This window comes from Zeus faber (assembly GCF_960531495.2).
Source record: "Zeus faber genome assembly, chromosome: 11".
NCBI lineage: Eukaryota > Metazoa > Chordata > Actinopteri > Zeiformes > Zeidae > Zeus > Zeus faber.
In genome coordinates, this window is record NC_137205.1 from 12,036,865 (window position 1) to 12,053,503 (window position 16,639).

General features: G+C 42.5%; 2 protein-coding genes across 2 annotated transcripts; both read left to right on the forward strand.

Moving 5' to 3' along the window:
- Positions 1-1,857: 1,857 nt before the first annotated feature.
- Positions 1,858-3,535, forward strand: bglap (bone gamma-carboxyglutamate (gla) protein). The gene is made up of 4 exons (XM_080009794.1): positions 1,858-1,985; positions 2,304-2,357; positions 3,135-3,216; positions 3,332-3,535. Exons 1-4 carry the CDS (start codon positions 1,928-1,930, stop codon positions 3,432-3,434), a joined length of 297 nt encoding a protein of 98 aa, XP_079865920.1. The 5' UTR covers positions 1,858-1,927; the 3' UTR covers positions 3,435-3,535.
- A 3,017-nt stretch (positions 3,536-6,552) lies between these two features.
- Positions 6,553-16,463, forward strand: wbp11 (WW domain binding protein 11). Its single transcript, XM_080009652.1, has 12 exons — positions 6,553-6,697; positions 7,816-7,902; positions 8,006-8,037; positions 8,160-8,253; positions 8,589-8,785; positions 8,881-9,014; positions 10,128-10,291; positions 12,778-13,008; positions 13,794-13,916; positions 14,016-14,300; positions 14,493-14,678; positions 15,328-16,463. The coding sequence occupies exons 2-12, from the start codon at positions 7,839-7,841 to the stop codon at positions 15,993-15,995; spliced, it is 2,178 nt and encodes a 725-aa protein (XP_079865778.1). The 5' UTR covers positions 6,553-6,697; positions 7,816-7,838; the 3' UTR covers positions 15,996-16,463.
- Positions 16,464-16,639: the final 176 nt, after the last annotated feature.

Below are 16,639 nucleotides of genomic sequence, written 5' to 3' on the forward strand. Positions count from 1 at the left end.
GGATGAGTTTACCCATTGTTGGGTGGAGAATGCACTTGTCGCTGCTATACTGAGGGTTCACCACTTCCTATGTGTTTCGACCAGTATAATTAAATAAACCTGAAGATAAAGATAAAAAGAAGAAAAGGCCGGTGAAAAAGTTATCGTATGGTTCCAGGCCATGTGGGTGAAAACCAGGAATCCTACCCGCGAGACCCTGTAGGAAGGGTTAGGGTTAGGGGGTTAAAGTTAAGGGTTAGGGTTATGGTTAGAATTCCTCCTAAAAGGAACAAATTCAGTGAGATGAGTTTCTGCGCGGTGGGAAAAGGCAGGTCAGGACAGTGCACGGGGAACGTCAAAAAGGGAGCGTCGCAGCGAAAGTTTGTTGTTTTATGTCAAAACGAGGCCAAAACTGAAAACCGAGCCCAGTAACGAAAGGCTGTAGCTAGGCGGAAAGCCTGAAGTCTGAGCCCAGCAACAGAACTGAACCAGACAGTGAAATTACAGCCTGTGTAATACCAGGCCCCGGACGGTCCGATTTCCAAATGTCCAGCTGCAGGAAAGTGCAAGGGAAGCAGAAGGGAATAACAATGAGAGAAGAGAGATGCTTTCTGCAGCGTACGGCCTTGATTAACGAATCGACCCTTCATGAATTTTGCATGTTGCGCTTGAGTTGCCACGTTTGAAAATCTAATTTGTATTTGCGCTCCGGGACAACACCTCTGCTGCTGCAATGGATATGGTATTCATCCCAGACCTATTTACATACTGACCGATAAAATCAAAAATAACATACTTTTTGTGTTAGTGGGTGAAAAGAGCAGTTGTAGCTCAAGGTGTATCTTTGCAGGATATCAGGTTATTTTGCCTGGAAATATGTTCGTTAATTATTTTGGTCGTTTTGAATAACTCTTCTGCAATTTCAGAAGCATCTTTTGAATTTTCCAAAAAATATGATTTTACACACTTTCCTGTGTTCCTCCTAGATAAAAGGATAGGGTTAACTCTGACCTCTACAGGTAGTCTCCAGGTATTGCACATGCACATAAAATAAATGTTGTACTTAACTTTATACAGTTGTTTACTAATTTATTTAATTTATTTGATTCATTGAACAGATAGTCCTATACAAAGTCCATACAAAGTAGTATGTCTGTGTGTGTGTGTGTGTGTGTGTGTGTGTGTGTGTGTGTGTGTGTGTGTGTGTGTGTGTGTGTGTGTGTGTGTGTGTGTGTGTGTGTGTGTGTGTGTGTGTGTGTGTGTGTGTTTGTTTTGTCATAGAAATAGGAAAGGGAACTAATATATAAGTCATTGACAACACACAACACAGATTGGAAACATCAATTCATATTCAATAAAAAATGCACTGGTATTACCAATGTAAACACATTTTCAAATTATGGCATTTTATTTCATGTACAGTATATTTATGCAAACTTGCATCATTTCCCACTTTTGTCACAGTGTGAGTGGTAGATACAGTTTTATTTTTTATTATTAATTTTTGGTTTATTGTACCTATTGCCTAATTTAAATACAATTGTTATGTTTATTATACATTGCCGAATACTTCTATTTTTTAGGTTGACTGTACATTGGCAATCTTTCAATTTTTGTGTCATTTTTTCAGGTTTATGATGTTATATCATATTTCTATAATTTTCTCATCTATCTATCTATCTATCTATATTTAAACTTGTAGACGTATGCACAGTATTCTCCCGTATTATCCTGTTTTGATTTATTTCCTTTTGGAGGTCTGGATTTCTGTGTCCCATGTGGGTGTTATGATACATGATTCCCTGACCAATCACAGACTCTGGTCCCGGCGTGGGCCACATCTATAAATCCAGTACATGTTTGTACATATGTGTGTGAGAGGCGAGAGAGATAGAGAAAGAGAGAGATAGAAGAAGGAGAAAGAAGAGGAACTTTGAGAAGCAGAAAGATGAAGACCGTGGCAATCGTCATTCTCTGTACCCTGGCAGTCCTGTGTCTGACTTCAGGTAGGACATGACAAAATTGATGACAGTGACAGAAATGAAGGTACTGTATTATGAAAAGGCTTTATTCGTCTTTTATGCCATTAAATGCCTTTAACGTTGTAAGATGGAACTTTAGTAATCCCCAATTTTTGTGCCACAGCAGCAGTGAGGCAGCCTATTTCTAATTGCTTCTGCCTTTGAATATAAAGACAGAAGCAATTTGCAACAAGTGCAGGATGGGAGGATTTAAATTGACTTGGACGGTTTAGACTGGCACATATTCAAATTGTAAATAATAAATCATAATTTCTTCTCGCTTTCCCCCCCGGTGTAATGCAGATGCCTCTACCTCTGCAGGCTCCCAACCTGCCGGTGACAACCCTGCTCAGGAAGGTAATTGCGATTGTGCTGTACATTTGTAATTGTATTTTACTGCAGTTTATATTCATTTTTGGGATTCATTAAAAAAAAAAAACGACTTGTTGAAAAGCACAAGAGAGTTATTTGTTTAGCGATATTAGCAGTTCTCAAGCTGGGGGGGCAGAGACTTTCCAGGGCCCTTTAAGAGGTTTATTGTTTATAATTCATTTTTAGGTTTATTGCATTTTTTTCCTTTTTTTAAATTCTCTCCTTTCAGATGGAAAATAGGGCAAAACTTTATCAAATGTCTCTGTGGTATCATAATTATAATGATAATAATGATAATAATGATAATAATAATAATAATAATAATAATAATAATAATAATAACCTTTATTTGTATAGCATTACATTACTAGAAGGCCATCAAATAGTAACAATAACAGCTAAGCAAACAAGTAAAATGCATTTACAAAGTAGAATAATAAAAGAAATCAAAAACAGGGTAAGAATAAGCTATAAAAGTAAACACAAAAAAAAAATCTAACAAGCAACACCGAAAAAATAAGGCAACCAAAGAAAAAAATTACTATAAACTTTTTCACAATTTCTAGTGTTTTTGGTTGTTGTTGTTGTAGACCTCCCACGGTACAGTAGCTAAATCATGGGAGGTCATAATGATAAGATAACACTTTATTAATCCCTGTAATACAGACAAGTAATCGATTCCATTGATGCTTTTGAGAAGTGTTCAATGTCTGTACCATATACACAGACAGTGTCATTAGTGTACATGTGCGTGGTGCACAGGTGTGTTTGTGGAGCGAGAGCAGGCCGCCACCGTGGTGAGACAGAAGAGAGCCACAGAACTGACCCTTGCCCAGCTGGAAAGGTAACCCAAACTACTTTCCCATGGCTCTGTCATGTCGGATATCAAATAAATTACATTAATCTATTGCATCATTGTCCCCCCCCCCCCCTTTTTTTTTTTACTCCCTCTCTCTAAGCCTGAGCGAGGTGTGTGAGGCAAACATTGCTTGTGAGCACATGATGGACACATCTGGAATTATCGCGGCCTACACAGCCCACTACGGACCAATCCCCTACTAGACGTCCAACCACTTCAACCAGAAATGTCTTTCTATAATAAATCAGCTTAGAGACAAGATTTCAACGCATAAGGATATGATTGACCTTTTTTTTTTTTTTTTGCAATAGCATACATAGCTGAAGGTTATTGAAAAAAAATAAAATGGGAAATTGGAAGGGTGTGTATTATAAAGGAGCAATGTGGAACTACAATAACAATAATAATAACCATTTAAAAAATAGAGACACTTTCATACTGTTGTCTCCTATAAAAATCCATTCTGTAGTGTAGTTTGATGATATTAAATAAAATGTAGTAAAAAATCTTCTTGTTTTTCATTACATACATACTGAATTCATGCAATTACAATGTATAAAGGATTCCTCTGCAGCCGTGTAGTGCACTCTGATATCTAATTAATGTTCATAGGCTATCATGCTCTTGTTTTTTAAACAGCCACAGATGCCAAAGTTTATAATAAGACAAAGACGGTATGATAAGACAGCACTGGAAAATAAATGCACAAACACAGTGAACCTTCAACCGTGGAAAAGTATTTGCCCACTTTCTGATTACCTCTGGTATTACTCTCTTTAGATAAGGTATTGTATTAGATAAAGGGAACCTGGCACATAACACATTTCTTAAATTATTTTTCTATTTATTACATTACATACATACACAAAGAAGGTGTGGGGGTAGTGTGGTTTGAGCAGCCACACGTGTGCCGGGTCTCGGTAATTGGGCCCAGGATCCGTTTGTGTAATCATAATAATAATATTTAATATAGCTGCAAGCAGCAATACACAGGGTCCATTGTCGACACCAATTCAAAATTCTAGAGTCTAAAACAAGTTACATTTTCAGAGTTTCCTTTGAACGCAGCATCGCCTCACGCAGTTGGTAACGACGATGAGTCTTTTCCACGCACCTGGGATGTGAGGGTGTACGGTTTTAAGGTATACCGCGGTATCAAGCAACCATGGTTCTGAACCATAAGCCTTTCCATGTAATACCGTGCCCATGGTATAGATTTATGCTGCAAAACTGAAGATGTAAACTTTAAATCACCCTCACCTTAGCAGACGCCTTCCACCATCCTTGTTCACCATGACAGCGGCAGAACCGTTTTACGGCAATATTTTACGACACGGTGCTTAGGTGAGCTTAGCTTAGGTTAGTTTAGCTTAGGTTAGCGATTACTTGTGCGTGCATGGGAGCAAGTGTAAACAAACATAGCGGAACAGGGCTTCGGGAAATTACTCATTGGATGAATTATTACAGGATTTGGCCATCTGCTACCGTGCGGCGGCAACATAAGGTGAGGTGAATTAAAGTTGACGTCTTCAATTTTGCAAATAAGTGGGATTTTGATATATATGTCGCTTATTTAGCCTCTTCTGTGAGTTTGAAAGCCCCGACAAGCGCCTTCCCATGCTGTGCCCGGTTTCATAAATAGGAGAGTTAATCCTGTGAAATACCGTATACCGCATTATTTTGGTAGATAACGAACCATGACATTGCATACCGTTACATCCCTACCACACACGCGAATGGACGTTCGTAGCCACAACCTACACATTTATCGCAAATTGGATGATGATGTCACAAAACATCTTACTCCAAAAACTCATCTCGCTCCATTACCAGACCGGAAGTTTACAAACTTGGCGCGACGGTGATGCACGAAAGTTCAGCTACTCACGGTCAAATTTGGTCGGTTTTTCACTCATTTCTGCTCCATATGTGGATCGATTTGCATGAATTTGAACCACTAGATGTCTGCGACGTCCCGGTTCTAACGAGACCTCAACCGTGTCCGTAGCTGCAGCAGTCGTCTCGACACTCTTAGTTCCCGTGGAACGTAGCATCAGGTGGTGCCGTCACTCCTCTTTACATCAGCAATACGACTAAAACGACTTTCCAACTAACCCAGCATCGGCTCACGTAATGACCGACGCGAGTCCTGCTGACACGCAGAATTACCACTACAAGGATACACTTGTTGCGTTTTATGACTTTATCTTTATCTTAACCTGTATTGCATAGAGTCCTGCCTCACGGTGTCTCTGTGGAAGGAAATCATTCTGCGTGGAAGTTCCCAATAACACGGTTCCATTCAAACGGATTCAACACCGCATGTCGGTCAGAGACATTTTATCAACTTTTTAAACTTTCGTGACTCAAATAAAAATGGACACGAGTCGAACCCGTTGCTCTGGAGCTGCAAGTGAACCTCATGTGTGAGGACACAAACCAGGAATATGTTTTGACTGTTTTCTGTTTTCTTGGACTGGATGGATGCGAAGAGAATGTGTTTATGCTTACAAATAGGGCAAAATAATAAAATATCAAATGAAATTCCCCAGCGAAATCAAGCAGGTAAGACGACACACACACACACACACACACACACACACGCACACGCACACGCACACAAACACACATACACACATGCAGCCTGCAACCACTGCAGAGCGATGCAGCCTACGCCATGTAGCTCGCACGGTGCGAATGGACGTTCGCTGCCACAACCTGCACATACAGCGAATTAGTTGATGATGACACAAAGCGCCTCACTCCACAAACTAATCCCAGTCCACGACCCAACCGGAGGTTTTAAAAGGTTGCCGTGTCGACGATGCACGAATGTCGGGCGACTTCCGGTCAAATCCGTCGGTTTTTCACTAATTCCTGCTCAGTATGTGAATCGGTATGGATGGAACTTTAACCGCAAGATGTCTTCGAGGTCCCGGTTCTAACGACACCTCAACTGTGTTTCGTTTGTCCAGTGGTTGCCCTGTTCCAGACCATTTTAGCCCTAAAAATGCCCAAATCCCCAAATCCTGGGGGCTGGACCGCTAATAATAATAATAATAATAATAATAATAATAATAATAATAATAATAATAGTGATGAAGAAGAAGAAGAAGAAGAAGAAGAAGAAGAAGAAGAAGAATTTAGTTCGACATAATCGATAATGCAAGGAACACTATAAAATACCAACTTATGCCCCGTGCATGCAGCGTGTCCGCTGTTGGCCACTAGGGGTCACCACACATGTTTCGGTCGACTAGTTTTGGCTGACGCTGAAATCAGCTCTTCCGGTCCAGCTCGCGGCAGCGTAAACATGGCGGACAACTAGCCGAGTGGTCGATTTCCCTCCGTGGAATAGTTTGAATGACCCTATTCGGACAAGTTCGGCTTTAGTTTGTGCTTCAGTTTCTGCGTCAAATAAGCGTGTTTTGAGGGCATTGCGCTCTAGCGATTTCTTCGGGAAAAGGTAAATTCGGACACCTGTGCTAAAGTGTTAGCTGCATGGCTAAGTAGCCTCTTGGGGTAGATAGACAGATAGATACATGATGCATTGCCGGAGGAAAATCGCGGTGTTACAGCAGCTCACATCAAATAGGCAATAAGAATATAAAACACAAAAAATGGCCACATGCAATAAAACTAAGAAGTATAAAAAAAAATATCTCTGCGTCAACAATGCACACAGAAGTAGGAAATGATGCTAGTTTGCCTACATTTGCATACGCTAGTTATAGAAGTACAATACCTACAGTATGGCAAAATATGAAGTTAAAACATGAGTCCTGTCTGGCAGGACAGGACAGGCCAGGTCTTATTGCGGCAAAAAAGACCTGTAGCGCTCTTTTGAGCACCATGTTTGTCTCAGTCTGTCGTAAAACTTGTAAACCCTTGTTTTTCTTAATCCCTCCAAAATCCAATAGAACCAATGTTTTTTAGACCTAGCCTAAACTGTTGTCTGAACTACCTGACCTATGTACTGATGCTGTCTGCATTTAATGCAAGGCATTTGTTTTTGTGTGGCACATTTCATACACAAGGGTAACAAAGTCCTTCACATAAGACATAGACAGGGCATAAAAAGCTAAAAAAACATGATGTTCAATAATAAAGACATTGAAGTGCAATTTAGTACAGGTCGACACATTCAAATGTGGTACCCTCTTAGGACTGAACCCCAACTAGAAGCTCAATACCACTGTTACTAGACGCTTAGGGATACAAATCTAAAAGCTGTCAAAAAGGCAGATAATAAATGGAATTCAAAACATCCTTATGATCTGAAAAGCGTTGGCAAATGACAAATGTTTGAGTCTGGATTTAAAAGGTGTAGGTATTGGGTGAAAGCCTGATGTGTTCTGCAAGTTTCCTCCAACAATGTCTAGTATAATAGCTAAACACTGCATCGCCGTGTATTGTCGTATTCTGGGTGCAGGTAGTACACTATTCAGAATAGCGATTGTAGATCGCTCGTTCTGCACAATCGAATAAACATATTGGTTTATTTCTTCATTAGCATAATGTTTTGTATGTATGTTACAGCTTGAAGTGATGATCTTAACATTCATTTGTCTCTTTATTTATCAGGGTGAAGGAGACGCGCCGTCACCATGGGGCGACGTTCAACCTCCTCCACCAAGAGTGGGAAGTTCATGAATCCCACCGACCAGGCCAGTAAGTACAACCAACCAAGTATCTGTAGAGGAGCAACACAGTATCTTGCCTTGTTGTTGTTGTCGGTACATAACTTTCCTCTGTTTACATTTGTCTTCTATAGGAAAAGAGGCCAGGAAGCGGGAGTTGAAAAAGGTATGTGTTTTGAAATTAGATTAAAAGAGATGATTTATTTCTACAATCTTAATGAATCCCATCCGCCTACGCTACTGCATTTTGCATTTAGTTTGTTTTCTTGCCTTGCATTCTCCTTCCAGAACAAGAAGCAGAGGATGATGGTGAGAGCTGCTGTGCTGAAGATGAAGGATCCCAGACAAATAATCAAGGACATGGAAAAGCTGGATGAAATGGGTGAGTGTGTGGTTTGCACATCTGCTGTGGTTTTCAAATCAGAATCTGGATTCCAAAAAGAAAGTTAATCCTGACTTTTGTTGGAAGACGTAATGTGACATTATTAAAAGGCTTGTTACATTATGAGCACAAGATCCCAGTTCCCAATGTTAATTTGAATTTAGTGAATTAAATGTTTACAGCCAGCCAATCACTCAGGTTGACTCCCAGCAATCGAAAGCAATGGTTTTAGGTTAAAAAAAAAAGCAAAGTTCTCCTTTAACTATGTCCCAGATCCCGCATACTTCAAACACTCAGAGGCTGATTTTGCACTTGTACTTTTGCTACCTCATCAGAGTTCAACCCAGTGCAGCAGCCATTGCTGAATGAGAAAGTGTTGCGAGACAAGAGGAAGAAGCTGAGGGAGACGTTCGAGCGCATCGTCCGTCTGTATGAGCGCGAGAACCCCGAGACCTACAAGGAGCTCCGCAAGCTGGAGCTGGACTACGAGACCAAGCGAGGGCAACTGTCGCTCTACTTCGATTCAGTCAAGGTTGGCGCGTCACTGAGCCAAACCCTTTTTATTATTGTCCGTGTTAAAATTCTCTGTCATAAATCTCTCTTACCCCCTGTGTTATTGTTTTTCAGAATGCTGAGTCGGTGGAGGTGGACAGTATCCCGCTGCCAGAGATGCCTCATGCTCCGTCCAGTATCCTGATCCAGGACATCCCGCTACCCGGGGCACAGCCTCCCTCCATTCTGAAGAAAAGCACTACGTTTGGGTGAGCTGCATGCTTTGCCTTTTCTTCTGAGATATCTGTTATGCTGTGGTGCAACTGCACTGCCACACTCTCCTAGGTGTGCAACGAAACAAACCAACGGTTCGGACTGTATCAACGCTTTGAGTCACGGATCGGATCAGGGAAAAAAAAAAAAAGAAAGGGAGACAAATATAACTTTGCTTTGCATTTATTCTGTAAAACAATTTAAGCAAGGAACTTTTGCCCATGGTCTTAAATGAAAACAACATTCAATATGTCCAATGTCCAAATTAAATCTTAAAATATATAAAATATTCAATACTCAATTGTTAAATTAAAGTGCAATATGAGGCATGCATGATACCTTCTTCCTTTAAACATGGTAGTGAATGGAAAAGATATGATTAGATCCTTCCCCAGTAACTGAATTTAATTCCAATAAGAAACCAGTATCATGTTCAATTTCTCACGTTTATAACAAACCAAATTTCATGAAAATCGGTTCAGAATTAAACAAGTTACAGTCGATTTTGTTGGAAGTCTGCATCTCTCAATACACATCGTATTTGTTTATTTGACTGCTCCAATTTGGCCGACGCACAGACGTATAGTGGCGACAAACAGCAGCTCATTCACGACATGTTGTAAAGTAGCAGCAACATAGCATGAACCAATCATTGCACTTCTATCTTCTTTTCACTGCAACTCTGCATCAAGATTTATGGAATTATTACTTTAATAGGTAACAGCGGCACTAAAACTGTATTTCGCTTTGATGGTTGAATTTTGCAATTGATTCCCGGTTCACATGCAAGCCGAACCATGGCGGGTGACCCGTATGGATCATGGATCAACTACGTTCCATTACAGAACAACACTCTACACCTGGTTTTATCACATGTCTCCTATCTGGATTGTATTTAGATATGATTTAGAAGAATAACATTAAGGAATATGATCTTACTAGTATCTGCTATTATACCAATTCCAGATTTATGTAAGAGATCCATTTAAGAGATTTAACGCCTAAAGCCATATAAAACTTGGAAGCGATGTTCGATGTCTCTAATGGAGAACAATGAATTAACTCCTTCCCTGCATGCCATTCATGCATTTCATTTCCCCATCCATCAGTAAGGGGCCGTTATCGTCCTCTGGACCAGTGTCGGCAGCTGTAGCGGGTGTCCCACGTTTGCCCCCCGGGAAGAAGCCCCCCGGCCCTCCACCCGGCCCCCCGCCCCCACAGGTTCTGGCGTTGTATGGCATCCCGACTCGACGCAACTATGGCACAGATGCAGGTATGGACAAATGAGCTAATGGACTCGAGTGTCATAGAATTTCTATTGTTTATCACTAGGTGTCACAAGTCCGATTCAAAATCAAAATGGGCGTTCGATTTCAAACTTCAAAATCACAAGCAGATTCACCATTCTCCCCGTATTTTTGTGGATAATATTGTCCGACATGGATCTTGGCCGCCAAGACAATATGAATGTGATCTTTAATTTAACATTATCTTAAAATAAACTTCGTAGTGTATCATTGAAGCAGAACTTTTGCGTTCTACGAATTTTAAGAAAAAGTGTCCTCTGATTCAATAAAATATGATATATTTTACAATTTGTCCACTTGAGAGGGCAGAACAGAAACTGGCAGCTTGTGAGAAGTGCGGCTCACGCCTGTACGTGCTTCATTAGAATACTTAACGTTATGGATATGATTTGGATTCTATAATAATGTAGATAATGTTAAACAGAACATGATGCTGTGATATAAGTAGAATTGGAGGCAAAAGTCAGATGAGAGAAGAGCGTACAGATATAATTATTCTACTACAAAAAATAACATTTACAATGATAAAGTGTGACTGGAATTGTTACTTATTGAGAAACAAGTGTTTTTTTGCTTAATAATCGAGACAGAATAGTCTAACAACGGCAAAGCCGTCACTGCTGAATTATTATTATATATTTTTTTTTAATCGAATTGTGACCTTAAAAACAAAAGTCGAATCATGGATTTGGAGAATCATCACACCCCTATCAATCACTAATTGATCCAGACCTGCCAACCTGCACACATTTTGTGTACCAACCACACAATTCTTGGTCAAAATAGGCAGGTATGAAATGCCATCCAAAACTACCCCAAAAAGAAATTAATAATATATTTATATATTTATTTGTAATTTAATTAAGCAAAACAAAAATGGAAAGTGGGAGAGTAATGATCAAGCACGAAAGCTTGATCAGGCATGACCAGTGATCGGCCGATCAATGTCAGATATATTTTCAGATTCTGTGCTGGTCAAATTTATACGCCCGATACTGTGCTCATATACTGTACTCGTAAAAATGCTCCGATACTCAAGACCAATACCAACGTAATGTAGTTGCATAGTTGACACTCAAAATAGAGAGCGAAAGAAAGAAAATGTCGGCTGTTTGGAGGTAGTTCAAGGTAAACAAAGAAGATATATCAGTTATTTATCTAGCGCTGTCACTACGGCGGAGCGTCTGCTCTGGTTGTTGATAGTTTACGAGCTCCGCTCATGATGAAAGTTTTTGACTCTTTTCTGAGACTCGGCACTTGACGAATCACTCAGTCAAACGAGTCGTTCGATTTGTTTAGTTGGTTTCAGTGGAGGACTTCCCCACTGGAAGTCCTCCACTGAACCAGAGTGAGAAGAGTCGGCCATTTATTATTATTCAATGATTGCAATTTCTTTTGGAATGATACCATTGTACCATATAAAACAGTAGAAAGGTATATTTGCACTCAAAAGTGGAAGGGACTTTCATTTGAAGTTTGAACTGGACATTTCCATGTTATTTATATGTTGTGTCCACTTACAGGTTGCATTATACTGAAACTTGGTGACAGTCCCATATTCTATTTTATTGGAGCTCAGTGACCGTTCCATGTTGCATTTTACTGGAAGTCAGTGACAGTTTCATGTTCTATTAATTTTCCATAGTGAATAATGAACAATTATAAACACACAGTGTCAAAATCAGAAATCTCACTACTATGGTAACTAAAAATTGTGGTGATAGTCCGTATGTGCAGCTGTCCTACATAAGTGTGATCAGATCACACAATTTATTTTTCATTGATGTACAGCAGATGGTATATCTGCTGTACGTTAATGACAAATAAATCGTGACCAAATGAGACCAAATTATAAGAAGATTTGATTCCTCCGATCACGGATATAAACTCAAAATGATCGGACGACAGTGTAAAATATATTTAATAGTCAATGTTTTGTTATGAACATACAATTGAATGAAAATCAGAATTGGCCAAAATCAGAATCTGCAGGTCAGACAAAAAATCAGGAATTGGAGTCAGCCAAGGAAATTGCAACCGTTGCAGTAGCTGGTAAACATGTTCGGTAACTTTACGAGATGATGCATTTAAAAGCGTATATCCTAATGAGATTAATTTGTATACTGTATATAGGTAGCCCTAGTAGCTCGTATACGATGTGATTAGCGTCGTTGCGAGATGACTACGGTGTGAATAACTGATGGAGTAATTAAGCTGCAGTAACTCAAACACCACAGCTACATTATTGTGGTGCTCAAAATATTTTCCGATGGTTGTGGATCTGATTTTTTAAACGTTGTCTTTAATTCGCCATTTGCTTTTGGATCTGATTTTTTATACATTGTCTTTTTCTTCCAGTTCCTTTCTCTTCCCTCTGTCATTAATAAATGAACATATGTTTTAAAGACGTGATTGTCTTTAGTGATGAAGTCTGTTCTCTCTGCCCACACAGAGCCCGGCATCCCCGGCCTGGAGAAGGACTCTGTTCTGGACCTGGGACGAGAGCGAGACAGTGGCAGCGACAGTGACCGGGACGTAGACGACGGGGAGGACGACGACAGCGACTCAGAGGACGACAGCGAAGGAGAGAGGGATGACGGGGGAGACGGCGACAGGCGGATGAGCGTGGACAGAGTGGACGATGAGAGGGGGCGCGAGGAGGACCGAGGCGAGAGACACACCGGTGAGCGTTTGAGAATTGATATAGCATCAGATCACATCACATCACACGGCCCATCAGGACGGGCCTCTGGCTCTCTCTGTGTTGAGGAAATCCCACTTGGTGGCCGGTGAGATAAACCCTTGCTATCAGCAACAAACTGGACACAACTTCACACATATCAAAATATTTAAGATTCCTCTTATTTATAATTCCTCGTTAAAATGCTATCCCTGTGCATTTTGTAAGCTTCTATCTGTTTTATCCTGTTATTGTAATGCACACTGACGGGTCCCGCCCCATGATTCAAGTCGTCGACTTTCAGGGGGCAGCTATAATAGTATCTTCATTACTCGAAATATAAGACAATATAAGGTGAGTCAAAATGGCAACCATATTTTCAGTTTCAGCAACCAAAAGTTGATGCCTGGTGTCCAGCTTGGCAACCACTTTTAAAAGTTGGTGTTGAGCCCTGATCTCTAGACACAGATGAGGAACAAAGGAATGTGGTATGGCCTTTATGAGCTGGAGAATAACAAGATCAATCATTTAAAGGATAGCGCGACCCTCCAAGTTATGTGGGCATAAGTTATATGAACAAGCTTCAATTATTGCATTTTTCTATCACAAGCCACACAAGAGTGGATTCACGCCTAAAGCCTGAAACGCCAGTGTTTCAAATGAGCCGTTTGACTTGTAACAAATTGTAACATATGGATTTTGTTTGATTTTCTTGCATTTTGAACAGCCCATTGATCATCGTGTATTTATCGCTAAATATATATATATTCTTATCTTTTTATTTATAGGTCGCAGCGTACGTTTTGCAGACATGCCCCCAGCAGCGCCGCTGGAAGGCAGGAAGAAGAAGAGGGTGGTGAAGAAGACGAAGGCCATCACCCCGCTCCAAGCCATGATGCTTAGGATGGCTGGTACTGCACTTTAACTGGTTCCAGCTTCCCTCCTCACAGTGGCGTTATGACCTTGCCCTCTTTTTAACACGTTGGACACGTACCCCTTTTTGTCTTTAGGTCAGTCTGTCCCCGAAGAGGAGGAAGAAGAGGAGGTGGAGGAAGAGTACACGGATGAATCGGACAACTCGGACATTGAGGACAAAGGTCCGCCTGGAGACAACCAATCTCACCTCATGCCCAACCAGCGTATGCCGCCTCCGGCGGGGCCAATGGGGGCGCAGCCAGGGCCCCCACACTTACAAGGTCCACCGATGACGGGTCCACCGCCTCTGGGGCCACCTCCCGCTCCTTCGATGAGGCCTCCTGGTCCACCGTCTGGCCCGCCCCCTGGCCCCCCGCCCGGTGAGTTGGTTTGTCATTAGTTACATGCGATGCAACAAACTGGAAACAAATGCCATTTGCACCCTCTCTGCCCCTGCTGCTGGATTCTGGACTCTTTGGAGCTACCTGAGAACATAAAACCAGATGTTTCTAACAGTATTCGTGTCCAGTTTAAGTTCAGTGTAGGTCATATTCGAGTTATTTCATCCTCAGGCGCGCCTCCATTCTTGAGGCCTCCTGGCATGCCTGGAGGCCTGCGTGGTCCCATGCCCCGTCTGCTACCACCCGGACCCCCGCCCGGCCGGCCCCCCGGTCCTCCTCCTGGCCCCCCGCCTGGCCTGCCTCCCGGCCCCCCACCACGAGGACCTCCTCCGAGACTACCACCCCCAGCACCACCAGGTGTGTGTGTGTGTGTGTGTGTGTGTGTGTGTGTGTGTGTGTGTGTGTGTGCGTGTGTGTGTGTGTGTGTGTGTGTGTGTGTGTGTGTGTGTGGAGACGCGGTAGCAAACGGGCAAATGTTGAAATAATCCATCCAATGAGTAATTTCCCAAAGCGGCATGTTCCCCCATGTTTGTTTACATCGCTTCCATGTGCAGATAACGTATAACACTGTGGCATAAAATATTGCCATAAAGTAGTACTGCCGCTGATTTGGGACATTGTGATAGAAATGGTATTGTAGGTGCGCACACACTTCTGTTTACATCCTGGAGTATGGCTCTCTGTGCTAAGAGTAGAAAAAAACGTTGGAAACCTAGCGTTCAGAGCAGTCTGAATGCTAGGTTTCCAACTGAGCTTTTTTCTCACAGGGATTACTTTGTCATTAGTTGACATTTTGGCCACATCTTATATGAACATCCGACATTGTAACATTATATATATATGACAGAAAATAAGGAAAAGCATAATAACATGTGTCTCTATGCTGCCGCTCATCCAGAAATAAGGCTTCCACACATTGTTAAAGTTAATGGTGCAGATCTTCCAGAATACCAATAAATAACAGTTTTTCACACGTAGTTAAATCGTGTCTCATCTCTCGCTACAGGTATCCCACCTCCTCCCCCGAGAGCCGGTGGGCCCCCTCGTCCCCTGGCCCCTCCGCTCTCCCTCTTCCCTCCCCCCCTCAACTCCAATGTGCTCAGCGCTCCCCCCAGCATCGTCCAGAGGCAGAAGGGGGCTGGCCCTGCCCCCGACGGCCCCCAGGGCGGCATGCCGCCTCCCGCCATGCCCATGCGCCCGGGCGTCATGCAGATGCCCCCTCCGCCGGGCACGGCTGCGCCCCCCTCCGTCGGCGGCAACCCCCCTGGCCACCACCACACGGCCACCATAGAGAAGCGCGCCAACATCACCTCCGTGGCGGCCGGCGGGGGTGGCCCGGCGGCAGGCGGCGGCTCCGGCGGAGCCACCATCTCCGCCAAACCCCAAATCATCAACCCGAAAGCGGAGGTCACCCGCTTTGTGCCCACGGCGCTGAGGGTGCGTAGGGACAAGAGCGGCCCCGCGCCGGGGGCGGCCCTGGGGCCGATGGAAAAGGGCGGAGGGAGGAGGGGAGAGGACGGCATGGGGGTGGGACAGGGCCAGAAGCAGCAGGCCTCCGCCGCTCAGATGGGCTCCGGCCACCCGGCCCACATGGGTGCTGTGCCTCCGCCCAACATGAAGACCAAGGACCAGGTGTACGAAGCCTTCATGAGGGAGATGGAGGGACTACTGTGAGACTCAGGGGAATGTTTACTGGAGGCTTGGAACCGAAAGGGCAGTGTTTTATAGTGTTAGTGTTTTGTTAAGGCCCAATTCTGTCAATCGACCATTAAATTTCCATTTTGTACACTGGCATATCAGCAAAGGAGTTCATAAGGTATGACCACGTGCTGATGAAAACATCCATGTTGCTTGCTACTACGTGGAGGAGCTAATGGTTTAAAAACTCTGAAAAATGTTTTTGCTCAAGTTCGTTTTTTTTCGTCCCCTGTTATGTTAATTTCTTTTGAACACTCAAGAATGCTCTTCCCTCCAACCAACTGACTGTATATGATGTGAGGTAATTTGGCTTTATCCTGAAAACATTTTTATATGACTGTGGAATGACTTATTTTATTGTCAATGTTTCAAATTTGTTGGTAATCAAAACAAATGTGGAACTCAACGGTGAATTGAGACAGAACAACATTCTTGTCTGGAAGAATTTACCGAACGAAATAAATGCTTTGAAAAAAATATATATATATGTGATGGATCTCCTTCTTGGTCAATCAATCGCTTCCTCTACATATTGGATGCGGATTTTGGGCTCTTCACGGGCCTTGCAGTGCAAGGAAGCGCCGTAGCCCGACTGCGTTCTCAAGAACTTCAGCTCCCAT